Source organism: Ictidomys tridecemlineatus, chromosome 12 (genome assembly GCF_052094955.1).
Source record: "Ictidomys tridecemlineatus isolate mIctTri1 chromosome 12, mIctTri1.hap1, whole genome shotgun sequence".
Classification (NCBI taxonomy): Eukaryota; Metazoa; Chordata; class Mammalia; order Rodentia; family Sciuridae; genus Ictidomys; species Ictidomys tridecemlineatus.
In genome coordinates, this window is record NC_135488.1 from 70153157 (window position 1) to 70173250 (window position 20094).

The 20094-nt window shown below is 32.8% G+C and overlaps 1 protein-coding gene across 5 annotated transcripts in view; it reads left to right on the forward strand.

Moving 5' to 3' along the window:
- Nucleotides 1-20094, forward strand: part of Wdpcp (WD repeat containing planar cell polarity effector) — a 323247-nt gene that overhangs the window by 116519 nt on the left and 186634 nt on the right. For all 5 annotated transcript variants that reach the window (XM_013357181.3, XM_078029122.1, XM_040270812.2 and 2 more), the window contains 3 exons: nucleotides 119-233; nucleotides 2751-2884; nucleotides 6224-6415. In XM_013357181.3, coding sequence (XP_013212635.2) covers nucleotides 119-233; nucleotides 2751-2884; nucleotides 6224-6415 — 441 coding nt within the window. The remainder of the gene's footprint in view (nucleotides 1-118; nucleotides 234-2750; nucleotides 2885-6223; nucleotides 6416-20094) is intronic.

The following is a 20094-nucleotide window of genomic DNA, read 5'->3' on the forward strand; positions in this document are numbered from 1 at the left end:
CAAAACTTCCTGATTTCATGGTGTAAATAACTGTATAAGTTTTACATTTGGAGAAAGATTTTTAAGATTCTAATTCTCAGCATGTCTTCCTTCCTCTCTCCCCCTTACCTGATTTTAGCTCCTCTTTGGTTCAGGTGTGCTGGTGTCCCTAAGTCTTTCTGGGCCGCAGCTGGAGAAAGTGGTGATTGACAGAAGCCTGGTGGGGAAGCTCATCTCAGACACCATCAGTGATGGTAATTACCCCCATGTGCAAATCAATTGCCTACATTAGCAGTGGGGCAGGAGAAATAGTGTGTCAACAGGTAGACTAATTATTACCACTGGGGACTTGCAAACACAACAAGTAATTGCTTGTAATAGCATACTGACAACCCCTGGGACCAGTACAAGTTTGAACTAATATTAAATATCAATGTTTTTTTTCTTGTCAAGTGTTAGACTCATATTCTGAGTATTTTCAGTCTTCCTTTAAAAAAAATTTTTTTAAATAGGTTTTTTTCTATTCTTTCAAAATTATTCCTCTGTTACTGACATTTCAAATATTTTCATATCAAAATTAATTTTGAATAAATAACACAAATATGTCTACACAGCCACCAGTTGAAAAAAGATCATAAGTGCTTTGGCTCTTACAGAAAGATTCTTTGTTATTAAAACCAATGAATACTATATTTTGGGAGATGTGAGGCTATATTTTCTAAGTATTAAAAATCAGTGCTATTCTGGGAGTGTAGCTCAGTGATCAAGTATTTGTCTAGCATGCCTGAGGCCTTGGTTTAAATCCCCAGCACCACAAATAAAAAAGAAAGATCAGTACCAAAAATACTGGATAAATCTGGTTCTATTAAATGGCACCACAAGTGTATGTATCATTGGTACAAAGCACAAAAAAAGATTTTAAGCTACTTATTGAATAGGAAGGTTAACTGACATTTATTAAGTCATAAAAGCTCAGTGATAGGGTGCCAACCCACCTATATCATTTAATCCAAGAAAATAACCATATAAGATATAGTTATTTCCATTTTTATTAGATGAGGACCCTAAAGTTGAGCTACTCAGGAATATGCCCAGACTTATAGAGCTAGAGAATAACTGAGCTAAGATTTGAACACAAGTTCTGACTACAGTGCTCATTTTTTTTTCCATAGCACTATGCTAACTCCTGAATTTTTTATGATGATATTCTTTCATTCAAAGTAAATGGTCTAAAAACAGTTTGTATCATCATGAAAGGTTAAAATGGTTAGTATCTTAAATTGAATAATCAAAGGAAAATGTAGTCTAGAGGAGGAGAGGGCAGAGGTGAGAATAAAAAAACCTTCTGTCCACTGTGTGCTCTCTGAACAAATCAGACACAATCGTGTCACCTTAAAAAATAAATACTCTGGCCAGCACGGTGGCACATTCCCGTAATCCAGGCAGCTCCAGAGGCCAAGGCAGGAGGATTTTGAGTTCAAAGCCAGCTTCAGCAAAAGCAAGGCGCTAAGCAACTCAATGAGACCCTGTGTCTAAATAAAATACAAAATAGGACTGGGGATGTAGCTCAGTAGTGCCCCTGAGTTCAAGCCCCAGTACCAGGGGAAAAAAAAAAAAAAGCACTCTGCAGGATTGCTGTAATTAGCAACATTACTGATAACAAGCTGAGGTAGGATTGTAAGCATGCTATTTCCCCTTCCTTGTAGGAATATGGTGCTGAGGAAGCTTCCCTGTGGAAGAGATTCCATTTTCATATTCTACTAAAAGAACATTGCAAATGAAATTGTAGCTGTGATGATTTTGTCATATTGATGCTCCTCTGTAAGAATTAAAAGGAGACTTCCAATACTATTCATGTCTCTGAGTTATCTTTTTTCACTTGTTTCTTTTATTTGTACCCAAAATAATACACTCTCATGGGACCATGATAACAATGTGATTTCTTGGCAGTTCTCCAGATTCTCCTGTAATTGTGTAGATACACTGTTGGTCACTGCTTGAATGGCCAGGGGTGTAAAAATACAAAAAAAAATTATAAAACATTCAATAATTTTTTATGCTAGGAATAACACGAAACATTCCTCAGGTTCCTATTATATATTTTAATCATAATTTCATATACCATTAATGGTTGTTTATATAACCCTGCTATTAATTATCTGTCTACTTGTATGCTTTAGAAATGAAGCTGTAGATGTGTTTTTGCTAATCTTCATTATTAAATACTAACTTATGTAATGTTCATGCTGGATATTTTCATGCAAGCTGTTAACCCTCAAAAGAAGGATCACTAATGAAAATTTAAAAAAGAGATTGGTAGAGAACACTGATTGATAGTATCCCCTAATCAGTCCACTTATTTTTAGATGGTTTGTGGTATATGAACATAGAATTAGAGTCTAAGCACAAATGAAAATAAATGTTGTTTTTCCATCATCACATTCAGGTTTGAAATAGTCTTTCTTATATGCTTTTCTAGTCTTGGTTCCACATATGTGTCATTTAGAGTGATCTCCAAACATCAGTGTATATTGAAATAGTCATAAGAAAAAGGGGAAGACACCAAATCCATATGAATAGATTGACAGTTATCATTCATTTTTAATATGTTCAATATCCTTGTAAAACATCATGCTATTTAGGAGACATTAGTGATTTAAATTATATTTATCTTCTGAAAATAGATTTTGTTATAGTATTTCAGTGAAAAACATCTGTTATATTCATTATAATTTTATTCTAACTGGTATTATCAAACCTTTTTTTTTAAGCTCTTCTCACAGACAGCTTCATCATCTTATCATTTTTGGTGCAGAACAAACTATGTTTTATTCAGTTTTCCAAGAAGATGGATTCTCCTGATATAAACAAAAGATTGGAAAAACTCTCAGCCTTAGATTACAAGGTAGAGATTTCAATGTGTATAGTCATATTATTAGTTCTTAAGGCGTACTAGAGTATTACATGAATTGATGTTATGTTTATTTTCCTTGAACCTTTCAAGATTTCAGAAAAACCAGAATTATTGTAGGATTAAAAGCTTTATTCATATAAACAGTGGACATCCTAACTTTTCTTTTTCACTCTATGAAGAGAAGAGGTCTAACACTGGCATATTTGGAGCAGTTTTTATAGTACTTATGGAAGTCAAAGGCAAGTTACACTTTTGAAAATGGTTTTCTTGCCAGCAGCAATATACACACCAATCTCATTTTCCCCTAAGAACTCATATAGCTGCTGTGGTTTCCACTTCACAAGAAACAAAACATAAAACAACAATACCAGCCTCACCAACAACAAAACACATTAAAAAAAAAAAAGACTTATCAAGGACTTTATATTTATTAAGGCAAGATTTTTATTTTAAGTGATATGTTTAAATTTTTCATATTACATTTTAACCGCTGGGAAGACATACTCTCTGCTAGGATGGGTATCTAATACATTTTCCAGGCTGTTTCAGTTCAAGGCCTCTTTTCAGCAATGACTTGTGTTTGCAAGATTGATCCAGCCTCTGTGTCATGGATTTGAGACAGTTCACTGTTCATTGGGAACACAACTGATATACAGCTTCCTTAAGAAAGATGCACACTTATGTCATACCTAGAGTATTTATAGCAAAGACAAAGATTTTTAGAAGCTAGCTCTGTGTCTGAAATTTGTGTATTTTTAGAAAAGTTGTATTTTACTGAGCTTTTTGCCATTTGGGATTATTATTTATTATGATTGACTTGGTAGTACTATGGGGATTGTTTAGTAAAAGCACCTATTATTTAATAAAATTTGGGGGCATGGACTAAAGTACATGAAGCAAGGTTTTCATTATGGTTTAACTACAGTCTGGTTTTGTTTGTCAGCTTTGTGGTGCTTCTATAAAACTTTATGTAATGTTGATTTTCTTCAATTGAAAATCAGTGATACATATTAGATTTGGTTAGTCAAAAATATAATTTCCTTTAGCATTATTAAAATTATGTTATTTTCTAAACAGCTACCTGTAGATTTATTTGAAATATTTTTTACTTACTGATATTGGCCTTTAAAATATGCCAGTATGCATTAACTGAAAACATTTAAAGTAAGTGTTGTTAATGATGTTATACAAAATTTTGTATGATTGTTTCTTCATCTTAGGTTTGATGAGTAGCTTGGTTATTCTTCTCAACTGATAGATAAATAGCTCCCTGATAATGAGAACAGAGAAAAACTATCAGGTTATCAGTTTTCCTTATGAAAAGATGTGGAAAATAGACCTAGTCTTTGGGTTATTATACCTTAAACAGGCAATTAATTTTTTTTTACTCTTTATGCCTTTGGATTTGGAAAATTAGGAACATGGACTCTCCACATTATTTCTATACATTAGAGAAGTAATCTCTTTCCCTTTGGAAAACCCATGAATTTCACTTCATATTTTAATATTTAAAATATAAATATATGAATAATTATATCCATTCAAGGGATATTTTAAGAAATTTGTTTATTATGACAGGATGTTAATAACTCCTGATCACGACAGAATATTAATACCATTAATATTCACAGGAAATGTGAAATTTCAGATAATTGATTTACTTATATAAGAACTGAAAATGTCAGTCACTCATTTTAACTCTATTCTCTTGTCTAGAAATTTTTAAATAACATGCTTACATGGCAAGTTGGACATCAAAATAGAATGTGTGTGTATTTGTAAGTACTTAGCAATTCCAAAGTGGTATTTCTCTTAAGTATGAAGTTAAAATAATATACTGAGAACTTAAATATAGAAATTTGCACTTAAAAGCACAAGGTACATCTGTGTTTTGTCCTTGCCCAGTTGGATTTTAAAACAAGGAAGTGATAATAGAGAGTATTATAATTCTGCTTTTCTTTACAACTGTGCCATAATTTAATTATTTCAGATTGAAATAATTTTGGCAAAGGAAATTTCAGGGTAAATATTCCTGAAACTGTTGACCTTTAACAAGTTTTCCTGTCTATATTTTAAAAATCCAATTCAATTTAACAGTGAAGGGACAGTGTAGGGAGTTAAATGTTTACCATGAGAGAACAACACTGGTAATTACTTTGATTTCAGTTCCTTTTGATGTGCATTCAGAGGATGAAGAGGTCAATAATATTATGGCCATGCAAATAGAAAAGGATTCCTTTTGACCATATTGAAAAAAAATAGCAGAGGATTATTAAAGCATTAACCTTGATTTTAATGGCCTTGGTTGAGTGGTGAGATCACAATTTGGATGAGCCTGATTATTTACTAAATACAATACATAAATGCAACGGGTTCTTAACACCCATTGCACTCTGGCATTATCGCATTACTGCCATCCTTTGTTGCCTTGCAGACAGGAATATGAAAGCAATCTGTCATGTAGTGAGACTGGCTCCAGAAGCATTTCTCTGATAAGAAGACCCCCTGCCCTTTGCTAGTGTCTGGTCCAGTAGGCTTAGCCATGCGCTTAATCCCCAGAAAGTGGTTCGATTATTGCTGACCAGCAATGGCAAGATAGTTTTTTTTTCTTCCAAGCTATCAACCTTCCATTAATTCCTTAAGCAGAAATACGGTGCAATCTATATTTCCTTGGCATGTGTCACCCAGATGGTGCCGTGCTTATGTTTTCAAATAACCATGTTCCAAAATAACATAGTTTGAATAATAAATTCTACAAATCCTTCCTAAGAAAGAGGAGCATAATTCTCAGAAGCTGCATAAACTTTTACGCATGATGCTGTGGCTTATCCCTTTTATGCAGAATATATGTGTATATGTCTCGTATATTCTTTAAAGAGATATTTGCCTCAAGTTGTTTTTCCTTTTATTGTTGTCAGTCATTGTTAACATGTTATGTCTTAAACAGTAGTTCGACACTCTTGGTCAGTAGTACTGAACTTGTCATTTAATACAGCTGGTCTTAAATCCTATGTGTAGGTCGATGCTGTCAAGCAACCATGACTGTACATTTTGGTATTGATTGGAATTGCTACATTCAATTCCTCCCTAACTCACATTTCTTCTTTTCCTTTCCTCTGCTAAAAATGGGGAGAATTTGAACATATGTCTTTTTTATATATGTGTCAAAAGAATTTGGTAAATTCTGACACTTTCTTAAGCACATGTTTAACATGCATATTTACTTGCATGTATTTACATTTACAGATGCTTTAATTTTAGTAATACTTAAAGTATTTTGCATCTTTTAAAAAGAAATGTTTCTTGTATTCTTTTTTTTTTAACCATTAGATTTCCTATTATGAATTACCTGGTCCAGTAAACAGGACAGCAGAGCGTCGTCTAGCTATCAATTGTATTCAGGATATGGTTGTTTGCTGGTGGCCACTGGTTAGTGATGATGCTTGGCCTTGGGCCCCAATTTCTTCAGAGAAGGACAGAGCCAATCTTCTGCTCCTGGGTTATACTCAAGGAAAACTGGAGGTAAATTTAAAATAAATATATATCTCTTAATGAAGTGCAAGTAAAATAGTGTTATTAGTTTTGCTGTTCTGAGAAAAATATGAATATTGTCTTAAACCTATTGTTTATTTTCAAATACTCAAAAAAAAAAGAAATTATATATGAAGTGAAATCTTAAAAAAGTATGAGAGCTAGAGGATAAATAGACAATTCCAAGGCTGACTGGAATACTGTAATGATTAAAAACACAGGCTTCTAGGTTCAAATCCTAGCTCTTCTACTACTTAGCTGTATGTGCTTGAGCAAGTTACTAACCTCTATGTGCTGTAGTTTCATTATTTGAAAAATAAGTAAATATAGATAAATAAGTTAATACATGCATTTACAGTAAACTCTGAATCACTATTCACTATTGTCATTATCATTAGTACTATCCTACAATTTGTTCATTATTTCATAACTATGAAAGTTATGTTACCAGTTATTCTCTTCAGACTTCAATCAGTCAATTAACAAACATTAGTCAAATGCCTATTTTGTATAAGGCCCTGTGATGCCAAATGACCAGTGGGATGAGAAGATGTAAGAAAAGCTATAAAGCAGCAGCCTTCTCATTGCAGTATCCTGTCTCTAACAGGAGCACCAAAAATGTTAATCTACCAGGAGAGGACAAAATCCCCACTCTATTCCTGACAATGGTTTATTCATTCACTCTTGTAAACAAACCTGTGTGTATTTTCAGTTTGTACCTATACTTTGAATACAGAATTCTCTGTTTATCTTTTTTTATAACTTGTAAAAAAGAGCTCTCCCTCCCTTTTTTGTTCAAGTTTTATCTGGTGAAATGGTGTGTTCTTTTATTTTCCTCTAAATCTGTTATCTTTTAGACTTTTGAAGAGTATTTCTCAGAATTAGTATTCTGAGATAAAATGAACAAGTCTATTTTCTCTATCTACCTCTCTGATTTTATAAACTGGGAGACTGGCTTTTAAGACCAAAGAGTCCTAATATTTTATGCACAGTATTTATGCATGTCTTCCTTAGGAATCTTCTCAATCTGCTATAGAGAATTTGATTACTTTTTCTAGAATTTTTCCAATTCGGTTGTAATGACTAAAATCACTGAGAGTGCTTCAGGTGTGGATTTTATGGGACAGAGCAAGTGCTGGTTCCCTGCACATCCTGTCTGTGTCCACCATTTTATTGATTTGGGTTCAGAAGCTCCTTGAGTAAAAGTCTTCTTATACATGATTTTAAGTAATTAAGCTAATTATAATTCCATTAAATGTTCTGTATATAATAAAAGTGAAAACAATTAAATCAGCCTTTAGTTATACACTTTACAAATTACCTTCATTTGAAATGAGTGCACAGAATGAAATTAGGGTTGTCTAAAAGCATGTTCATGTGGCCTGTGTCCCTCATTACCTGATGTCATCTACATCATAGACATCAGAGTTGAACAGATCTGGGTTTGTCTGTTGATTACACCATTTGCTAACTATAACCTTAATCAAGTTTATGCCTCTAAACTTCTTCCTGCCTTTTGCTAATTCTGTGTTCTGTGGCTTTAGGTAGATCACCTACCCTGGCTGACTCTAGTTTTCTTATTTTTAAAGTGATAGATTTAAACCAGATAGGTCACCTTCAGGTCCCTGACAGTTCAAAAATGTGCTTATCTGGATTCTGAAGCACAGATCTTGTTTAGCCATTGCCTGTTCAAATGACTTCAGTAGATGCTGAAACTAAATTCAGCCTCAACACTGAAAAGCCTGTGATGATTGGCCTTGACCTACTTTCCCAGTGTTCTTTTCTTATATAAATGTATGCTCTAGCCAGATGAATTACTTACTGCTTCATTATTTCCCATTACCTGCATGCGCACATTAATGGTTTTTCCTACCTGAAAAAATATGTCATTCAGCAACTATTGAGTATGACCGTAAGTAGATACTGTATTTCATACCAGGAGATATGATTAAGAAACTATCCTGCCTGCAGTGATCTTAGTGTCCACTAGTGAAAGAAAAAGTGTGAATGTACTGTGGATAGAGTATGTGTAAACTGAAATTTTAACCACAAGGAGTTATTTATTCTGTTCAGATGATAGGGAGGGGGAGTTAAAAAGACTTGAGTACCAAAAAGAATTATCTGATACTGAGTTTTCAGTAAAACTTAACCTGTTAAATTACCTGGGTATGATGTCTTTTAAGGAGGATACAGTTTTTCATTACTGATCCATATTTAGAGTTGTTTGTTTCTGTTTTTTCCTGAGTTGTTTTCCATAATTTATATTTCTATAAAATTAAACTTTTTATATAAGTATTCAGATATATTTGCGTAAGGTTGTATATGATATTTTTGCATGATTTTTTTAAACTGCTAGGGATTAAACCCAGGGACTCACACATGCTAGGCAAATGCTTTACCACTAAGCTACATCCCAGCCCACACATGATTTTTTTTATTCACAATCATTGTATAATGTCCCCTTTGACTCCAAATCTATTAAGTATATAATTCTTTTCTTTCTGTAGCAAGGGCATTTATTTTAGAATATGACCCTTTCAGCTATTCTATCAAAATTAGCCTGCTAGGAAAGTTTGTAAAGATATCTTTTTCAAAAATGTATTTGAACTTCAGTATGCCAAAAATGAATATTTTTTGGAAAAAAAATATTTTCTAGGAAAATAATTGTTTTACTTTGTGTGTGTATGAAGATATAATCTTTAACTATGAAGTAGAGCATTTTTTTTCTTGAAACTATCATGAATTAAAACCATCAGTCTATTATAGTAGTTTTCACTAGTAGTAGGGGACTTCTTGAACTAATCACCAGAATAAAGATACAGTGTGCTTTTATACCCTAAAATTCAAACTTTTTTTTTTTAAAGAGCAGTGTAGAGAAGAAATTTAATTTTTGGATCTGTTAAAAGTATCCGTTTTTTAAAAAGCATTTCTCATGTGGTTTTAATCAGTAAAGATAATAAGTTTTTATTTGACAGGTTCCTAGAATAGTAGTTCCTAGCCTTGACAATATATTACAATCACCTCAGAGAGGATCCACCCAGACTAGTTCCCTCAGGATCTCTGGATAGGAGGGGCCTTCATAATCTTTTCCGGGTTTCCTTGGTGATTCTCCTGGGTATTCAAGTTGAGGCCCACTGCTTTATAGCTAACTTAAAAAAAAAAATTAGAGTTATCTTTTTTGCATAACATACCATGGAAAGGATAAAGCCCACATACTGAACCAAATAAGAGTTTTAACAGTAGATTCTAAGTAGAAAATTGGCTTACCAAGCAGCTAAAAAAAGAAAAAGAAAACAAAGGAGACAGAAATAAGCTTTCTGTGACTGAATTATCTGTCTTTCAGAAGAGAAACAGTTTTTAATTTATTTTATGGATATTAAAAACTGCTGGTCTAATTTCACACCACAGAGCTCTAAATAACAGCCCATATCTTAATTAAAAGCATAGAACAGAGGTAGTTATTTAGTCTAAGAAAAAAAATTCTTTTGAAAAATATACAGTATATAGTGTGGAAAAAATTGTTTTTTTTTTGGTATTGGGAATTGAATCCAAGAGTGCTCTACCACTCAGCTCTTTTTTAAAATTTTATTTTGAAATAGAGTCTCACTAAGTTGCCCAGGCTGGTCTTGAACTGTGATCCTCCTGCCTCTGCCTCCCAAGCTGGAATTACAGGCATTCACCACCAATTCTGGCTAGAAAAAGAAATTTTTATCAGCAAATTCATTTAAAATATATTTTAATGGAGTATATGTACATTATTATATATGATAGTCATTTTCCCATACTTTTTTTTTTTAAGGTACTGGGGATTGAACCCAGGGGCACTGTATCACTGTGTGAAATCCCCAGGCCTTTTTTTTTTTTTTTTTTTACTTTATTTTGAGATAGGGTCTCTAGTTTGTCTGGGCTGGCCTTGAATTTGTGATCCTCCTTCCTCAGCCTCTTGAGTAACTGGGATTACAGGCAAATACTACTGCGCCCTGTTCCATATACTCTTTATATTTCCTTTTAAAAAGTTATCACCATTTTCCTAGAACTATCTTTTTCATTCCCTTTGACAATAATGTGATGACAACTTATTCTGCCCTTTTATATTTGAGCAGGTATTTTAACTTTTTAGATGTGTGGATGATAATACTTTCTGAGTATGGTGTAATTTCATAATATCTTACTCAGAAAAGATAAACTGTATTTGTTGACCAAATTAATCCAAAACACATCAGCAGACCTTTTAAACTTTAAAACTGTTGTCAGGATTATGGAAATATAACCTCACAAAAATACTTTTTCCAGGGCTGGGGATGTGGCTCAAGCAGTAGCGCGCTCGCCTGGCATGCGTGCGGCCCGGGTTTGATCCTCAGCACCACATACAAACGAAGATGCTGTGTCCGCCGAACAAAACTAAAAAATAAATATTAAAACTCTCTCTCTCTCTCTCTCTCTCTCTCTCTCTCTCTCTCTCTCTCTCTCTCTCTCTCTCTCTCTCTTTCTCTCTCTCTCTCTCTCTCAAAAAATATTTTAAAAAATACCTTTTCCACATAAAAATTAAACACTGTTATTTCTGTGATTTTTAGAAACAATGACAAATGGAAAAGTAATAATGTGACCAACTGTTAAGATAATAAAATTCGACAAAGGAGGCATTTAACAACCATTACAGATATGTTCAAATGAAAAGCCAAAATATTTAGGAAACATCTCTTCCAAAGAAATGTCATGTACTGTGTCAGCTTTTAGCCAAATGACAAAGGTATTCTGTTTTACGATTTTTTTCTAAAAGCTGTTTATTGTAAAATAAAACACACATAAAGAAAAACACAAAATAAGTTTATAGCTTAACAAAATATTATTAGGGGAACCTTTGAGTTGAGAAATAGAATTGTGTGGTACTCTGATGTAATTCCATGTGTCACAATCTTGACACCTTCTCCTTCCCTAAAAGTCACTATCATCATGGTTATTAATCATTTTCTTGTAAACCCATATAGTTTTTAGTTTTATCACCCAAGTGAATCCCCAGAAACTAAGTATAATATTATCCACTTAAGACATTTCAGTGTATATCATAAGTTTCTCTTAATTTACAAATTCCCATCCATTTCTTTTTCTTAAAATCTGTTGATGCACAATATATTCGTGTATGGAAATGTCACAGTGAGACCCATTAATTTGTATAATTAATATGCATTAATGAGTATAATAAAAATGATCTGTTGACAAAAACCACAGTGTTCCACAGCCTGGGTATTGTTCATTGCATATGTATGGCATGCAATGAACATGTTTCTCAGTCCTTTGAAAATTCTGCGAGGTAGTAGTCAGTTTAGGCAAAACTAAATGTGATGGTGTATTCTTTCATCACAGTCACGCAATTTCAGGTTCTTTCTCTCTTAGTTATTTCACTTTTCTGATATTAGCAACTACTGATGTTCAGTGCCTAAAATCCATTAATTTATTAATGTTGCAAATGGTAATAATTCTAATTATTTCTTTCCTTCCTTCCTTCCTTCCTTCCTTTCTTCCTTCCTTCTGATTGAACTCAAGGGCACGCTTAACTGAGCTTTACCTGCATCCCTTTTTATTTTTTATTTTGAGACAGTATCTTGCTAAGTTGCCAACATAGGCATTGAACTTGCAATCCCTGAACTGGGATTACAGGTGTGTGTGTTCTCATAGCCAGCTGATTTATTATTTATTTTCATTTATTACTTGTGAAACTTTTATGAAAAGACCCTTCCATTCAACTCCTATTTGTTATCCCAGTTGTTGTATTCATGCATGATAAGCAGAATAAATGTTGGATTCTTTTACCATTTGTCAAAATAACAAGTTGATTCCCCGATTAAGGTTTTAATTTTTAAACATCACTATTCGTTCACATATTTAAGCATAATTTGATTTGATATATTTCATATTGGTATCCTCTGGAAGCTCATATTGCCCCATGTTTGGTCAGTAGGCTTCTCTTTTTCTCATGACCTCACAATCTTAGCTTCCCAGCTACCTGGTATTTCAGTATGTTTCCTGCTCATTTTTATATTTCCTATTTCAGATCTGGAATCAGTCATTTGTCTAAGATCCTCTGGTTTCTTTGGAAAATGGTATTTAAGTCCACATCAGGATATATGCATATTGATTTGTTTTTGGTTTGGTCATTGTTTCTGTGTTTCTTCGTAGATAAAGTTAAGAGATTTTATACCTTTATACATTCTTAATGATTGCATATTGATACTTCTAACTCAAGTTCAGCACTACATGTTTTCTAGTTTAACTTCTTCTGTATTACATCTGTATCTCCTCTTTTCCATAACAAAAGTATTAGTTTATATGACAAAGCAAATTAGAGTATACCATAATTACTTATTCAATTTGCCCACATACACAGTACCCAGTCTCAGAATAATCATACTAACACTAACACTACTACTATAAATTGAGAGAGTTTAAAAAGTTTTTGTCTATATTTTGCTTATTTCTCCACTTCCATTTTATTTTATTTTTTTAATCAGAGCTTTATGGTTTTACATAGTAATTAGGTCATATCATACATGCATAGAAATTGATTTCAGTTTATGATCCCCCCACTTTTTCCTGCCATTCTCCCCACTACTTCTTCTACTACTCTACTAGACTTCCTTTTGCTTGTCTCTTAATTTGTGTTTGATTAGTTCCTTATGCAATCTTATTCTTCCCTCAAGAGGAATATATTATATATATTACATTATTTATTTATATATATATATAATCACAGGCATCTGGGTTACTTCCATAATTTAGCTATTGTGAACTGTGGTGCTATAAACACTGATGTTGCTGTGTCACTGTAGTGTGCTGATTTTAGTTCTTTGGGGGAAATACCCAGAAATAGAATAGCTGGATGATATGGTGGTTTCATTTCTAGCTTTTTGAGGGATCTCCAAGCTTCTTTCTAGAGTGATTGTAGTAGTCTGAAGTCCCACCAACAATATACAAGTGTTTTGGGTTTTTTTTAAGAGATTACTCTTAAACTAACTGCAATTTGTAATCATGGACTGTCTTCTTAGTCAGAGAACAATTATTGTACCATTATTAATAGGAGAATGGGAAAATGTGATCACAGCCTGTAGATTTCATAATAATAATATTAATTTTATTATTTTGATTATCATAACATGACTGGAAAATAATTACTCATTTTTAAGAAATATACATGAAGGTTTTTAGAGGTAAGGAAGTATCAAGTTTACAATTTACTCTCAAACAGTTCCATAGGAAATGTGTGAAAGGGATAAGGGAAAAGGAAAAAGGAAAGGGAAAGAAGGAAGGGAAGAAAGGGAGGGAGAGAAGGAAGGAGGGATGGAGGGAGAGAGGAGGGAGGGAAGAACAGAAGAAAAGAATGATAACCAGTGCAATAAAATAGTAACAGAAAACTAAGGTGAAGGATATGTGGAATGTCTTTGTTTTTGAAACTTTCCTATAAATCTAAAATAATTTCAAAATAAAATCCTAAAAAAAAGAAAGTTAGCTTATTTGCAACTTGGGGAGTGATTTAAAGGAATCATAGAAATTGAGCAAAACATGTCTATAATTAATACATTTATCTAATTTATATATACAAATCAAGTTCATAATCATCTGATCTACTGCTACCTTACTGCCATAAGATGTGAGATAGTTTTATTTATTTATTTATTTATTTATTTTTGTTCCTTTCTCCCCACAACCTCACCGTCATTTATTCTCTACTGAATTGCCTTTGCTTCTTTGTTAAATATCAGTTGATATTTAACAAATTTGTATGAGTTTCTGTATTTCCTGAAGTAATTTTTGATATATTTTATTGATTTCATAACAAGAAATAGTCTTGTGTACTGGAGGATTTTATTAATACACACAATATAAGTTTATAACTTTCACACATCAAAAAGTATAAATTAGAGAATATTTATACTTCCTAGTAGATAATTTCATCTTTCTAGACTTGTTTTTTTGCTTATAAGACATTTATATATTTATCCTATATATAAATGTCAAAAATAATTGAAAGCTATTAAAATAGCTGTATCAGTTTGAAAAGATAAGTTACTATTTTGTTTTTAGTGCATATATTTGAATAAATGAAGATATGGAATAATAGGGAACTCTCATGATTGCTTATTGGACAGAAAATTAGTAAATTGTGATAATAGAGCAACTTAGCAGAAGCTAAAATGATTGAAGGTGAGTTTTCTACAATAGGGAAAAATGACCCACATACAGAAGGAGGCATAAATAATAGTATTCATAGAAGCATTGTTTCTAATAATAAAAAAATAGAAACAATTTGAATGTCTACAAATAAAAACATTTGTGTTATTCAGAGAATGGAATGTTATATAGAACTTTAAATGACTGATCTACAAAGCTATGTGATTATGTGAAATCTCAAAAGAATCAGTTGAGCAAAAAGAAATTACAGTGTGATACAGTATAGTGACATTTATATAAAATTTTTAAAAGTTCAACATTTTGTGTGTTCTGAAGTGTTGTTTTGGATTCATGAATAATAATATGCACAGAGATAAATACCAAATTCATAATAGTGGTGCCTCTGGGAAGGGAGAAAAGGGAAAAGGATCTGGCAGGTTTCATCTGCATATATGATATTTTATTATAAAAATTAAAGCAAAAGGATAGTATTTTCCTCAAGTTGTTTTTCACAGATTTTTCTCTTTACATTTATGTGATTGGAATGTTTCATAAAAAGAAGTAAAACTAAAGTGCACGTTTTAATCTTCTGTTTGTAAAAATTTCTAAATGGAAGGGGGCAAATATAGATTTCAGAATAAATTCTGATGATAAGCTAAAAACTTGTTTGGTGCATAATCTTTCAAATAACTGGATATCCACTTGTGAAAGTTTCAGTGCTAGAAAAGGCTGCACTTTAAATAAATGTTTTTGCTGATTTACATATTGGTGACTTTAGAGTCATAATAGAAGCCCTCTCTAGCTGAAACATGAAGTTCAACAGTCTTGAGCCAATCTAACTCCATGTGATTGCTTTTCTGCTTTTTGTTCTTTCTGAATTTAAAAATATCTTTCAGAAATGGAATCTATCACACTGATATGCTTTTCCTTCTCTATATTGTTCTTCTTTGATGACCTTTGGGTTTATTCTATGTACTTCTTTCAAATTTAGCTTTTTTTTAGAAATAAAAATGAGTCATCTTCATGATGCATTTTTCAACTGTTTTAATCTAAAAGCTGACTGATTTAAACTTGGCTAAAACAATTCACTTTAGGATCAATACTACCAATTTGCCCTTGAATCTGGGAAATTTCAAGACCTTTTATAAATTGTCTATCTTTTCTGCAGTTTATCAGCTCAATTTTTTTGATTTTTAAATTCTTTTTTCTTTAGTTTTATTAAAAAAGAAAGAAGAGAAAGATAAGAAAAAAGAAGAGAAAAAACACTGGGCCATGAATGTTATTCCATCCATTTCTGGAATAGCAAACTTGCCTTATTGGCCACTTCTTACATTGTGTAGCCTGTGGTTTAGCTAACATAGTGCTTGTGTTTTTCTTCTTTGTATTTGTTGCCTTTGAGTTAAAGCAGAGCTCATTTTCTTCATATTTTAGATTTTTTTTTTAAAGAGAGAGTGAGAGAGGGGATAGAGAGAGAGAGAGAGAGAGAGAATTTTTTTTTAAATATTTATTTTTTTTAGTTCTCGGTGGACACAACATCTTTGTTTGTACGTGGTGCTGAGGATCGAACCAGAGCCGCACGCATGCCAGGCGAACGCGCTACCGCTTGAGCCACATCCCCAGCCCCATATTTTAGATTTTTAACAGACTTTTCACATTGTAAGGTTTTTTCATCCCTCAGTTATCTATACAGTTCTCCCCTTCTTATTGTTTGCCTACTCACTATGCCTTTACCAGAACTCTTACTCTGCTCATTATCCCAGGTAATTCCCACTTCAGTTTTGTCACACACACACACCCCAACCTACTACTGGGAATTGATCGCAGTAGTAGGTTCACCCTTGCATGTGCTAAGCAAGCACTCTGTCATTGAGTTATATCCCCAACTGAGACAGGCTCTCACTAAATTGCCCAGGCTAACCTCAAATTTGGAATCCTCCTGCCTTATACTACTGCATAGCTAGCGTGTGCCACTATGCCCAGCAAGAGAAGGGAATTCTTGATCATGAAGTTTGCATAGGATAACAGTGAGCATGCCTCCTAGAAGATTTGGGTAGAGTGTCACCAAATTCAGTTATCTGTTTTTAGATTCTTCTTTCTTCTTTGTTCTTTTCTTCAGGGCATTGTCACTTAGCATTTCTCTCTTCACTACACACCATATTTTTTTTCACTTATTTATTTTACAATTGTATCTTGGCATTGATCATCTCCTAACTAGTTCTTTTTTTTTAATATTTATTTTTTAGTTGGACACAATATCTTTATTTATTTATTTTTATGTGGTGCTGAGGATTGAACCCAGGGCCTCGCATGTGCTAGGTAATGCTCTACCACTGAGCCACAATCCTAGCCCCCTCCTCACTAGTTCTTAAATATGAGTTCACTTTGTGAGAAAAACTAGCTTCATCAATATAAAACGAGGGATGTCTTAGTACATTCAATTCTTGATATTTTGCAATAGTTACAAAATTATAGTTGTTTTTCCCCACTTTCTATTTGTTAGGCTCTGCTAACATAATGTCTTATAGCTAGAAAATGTATTAACATTTTTATTTCATCTGGTTCTTCAATCAATAGGACATACTTTAATAGCTTTAAATGGCTGTTGAGAATGTAGATGTTTGCACTTTATTCTCATTATCTTGGTCTATCACATTAGCATGTTCCTAGAACTGATTGGCCAAATTTTCTTTTACATTGTATTGCCATATTTTATCTGAGGTTATTTTTATTGCTCATTATCCATTATTCCCTACTTTTAAAGTAATAATGTATTACTTTAGAATTCTAATTAAGATACCAGTCCACTTTTCCTTTCAATTAAAAATATTAATATTACATTTAAGTAACATTTAGGTATAATTTTGCTGTTCTTGATTGACTTAAACTTTTGCATTCAGGTTCTCTACCATATAAATTAAATTAATTATAAACATTTTCTTATACAGCTTATTGTCATGTATTTATTTTTTCTCCTTGTTTATTTTATTATGGTACATGACACATTTATCATGGTGGTATGCAAATTTATTATTTTTATAGACTGAAGTGTTTCTTTCATTCTAATAATATCATGTCTTTAAAAAAATCACATAATTAAGTGCAAATTTAAATGAATTTAAAATCATGAAATTAAATATGAAATGTGTATGAAATGTGTCTTATTTAAAATATATTCAGTCAATAGTGCTTATTGAGCCATTACCACATGCCAAGCATAGTGTTAAATATCATAAATAAGTGAAATCCTTTTAATATTAACTTCCAAGCCACATCTTTTCTATATTTAAAATTATCTCCCACATTTTTAGTTGGCGCTTATGAAAGTATCATCCATAAATTCTCAGTAACCAAATATGGATTTTATTTAGTATCAGTGTCCTTCATTCTTCCTGTTATCTGCTATCCTTGCCAAAGAATTCAGTGTTTTCTCTTTAGGAGCAACAATAATGTTTAGTAATTATTGAGGGTACTCTGTTTCAGACCTGCATATTAGTTATAACTCAAAAAGCTCAGAGGTCTTTATTGTCAAGACAACATTCAGGCCTTGTTAATGTGCTTCTACTGTGCAGTGTTGTTTGTGGCAGTTACAAGAGTCAGGTCCAATTTAGAATTAAATTCTGAACCCAGGTATATAAAATACTTTAAACATACAGGTATTTTGGTTATCGGTGCTAACATCATATCATTATAATAACAGCCATATAAACTTGACCTTGTTCATTCCAGGCACAATACAACCTTCAAAACATTACATGCAAAATCATAGCAGAAACTGATATCAAATTAGCAATATTTTTTATATTTGTAAAATTTTTGTTTTGAGGAGATAATTTAGTTTTATCTGGTCCATTTTAGGGACAGTTTTACATTTACATTTGTGGAGCACACCCTTTATTTTCAGTATAACTCAATAAATCCAAGAATGAAGGATCTTTAAAAGAAGATAGCTTATTAAGACCCTTTTTCCAAACTTCCTCAGTTATACAAAGCATAGTTGTCTTTTAGTGTTCACTATCCAGGCAAAAATAGTTCAGCACAAGCTTCTTTACTGCCCCCAAATTAATAGGCTCCATTGTCATTTGCATCATCTGTCTCTTGGGTCCCTTCCCCTTTTTCTCATTTTTCTTTAGTATGTGAAGATCCCTCCACCACTTTTAGATTTCTGAATGCCCTGAAAGTCTCATTCTTTCTCTCTGATCATATGGAAGAAAAGCTGATTCAGTCATGTAAACCTATAAATTACCTGTACTTGCTAGCCTGAAAAACCTGCAGAGACCTGGGTGTTTTAGAATCAGATTTAAACTGTAAGTATATCATTTATTAACTTTGAGACCAAGAACAACCTATAGTTATCTCTCTAACCCTTATTATCTCTAGAATATAGATTATAATACCTAACTTTGAGGTATTGAAAAGATTAAATAAGTACAGCACCTTCTTTTCTTATTATAGGTGGGGCTACTGAGTTACTCTTTTCTGAAACTTGTGTTTCAAGTACTTTTTAATCTTGAAACTTTTATGGTATCTTTTTTTTTTCTATGCTAGAATGGAACCCATGATTTTGATATGCTAGTCAAATGCCCTACTATAACCCCAACCCCTGATATATTTTTTAATTATACCATGCAAGACATTTTCCTCCCTTAAATGAATATCATCTAATCAAAATCACACAGACATTTAGGAAGACATCAAACCATCCTCTGATCTTGGTTACCTTTATAGAGTAATCTGGGATTGACAGTATTGGAAAGAGGGGTATATGTAACAGCCCATGGTCTGTATCCCCTTTTCCCTTTTCCCTTTTCCCTTGTGAAACTACTGAAGCATTAGAGAGGATCTCACAAACATTTGGAAACAAGGAAGCCTAGGAACCTTCTCCCTGAACCTTGAGCCTAACTTGTTCTTGGCTAAGATGCCAACTGGCTGGGCCTCTCCATTTAGATTGTCCCTTTGTGAGAACAGACTCTACTCAATATTCCCTGGTTTCTCGATTTTCTTGATTTCCTTCAGTTTAAATACTCAATATACCCTGAGGGTTCTTTTATAAAACTTAAAGCTTTTGGAAGTATATTTCAACCACCATTACAGAATTTTACTTAAATTCATAGTTTTTAAAAGCTTATTATATTCTACCAACAGTTTTTGACTTGCTGCTACACAATACAAAAAAGTATAAAATACACAAGATAGTTTATTCTTTTAAGCTGACACTAAAAAATGATGATGTATGACTAAACATTAGAAGCAAATAGAGGGCCAGGGCTGGGGCTCAGCAGCAGTACACTTGTCTGGCATGTGTGAGTCACTGGGTTTGATTCTCAGCACCACATATAAATAAATAAAATAAAGGTCTATCAACAACTAAAAAAATATTTTAAAAAAAGAAGAAGCAAATAGAAGGCTAAATGTCACAAGAAAGGCATTGGTTAAGTTGGGGCTGGGCAAGGGATTTGAAGGGGGATTAAAGGAAGGAGAGATGCCACAAATCTGTGAGGAATCCA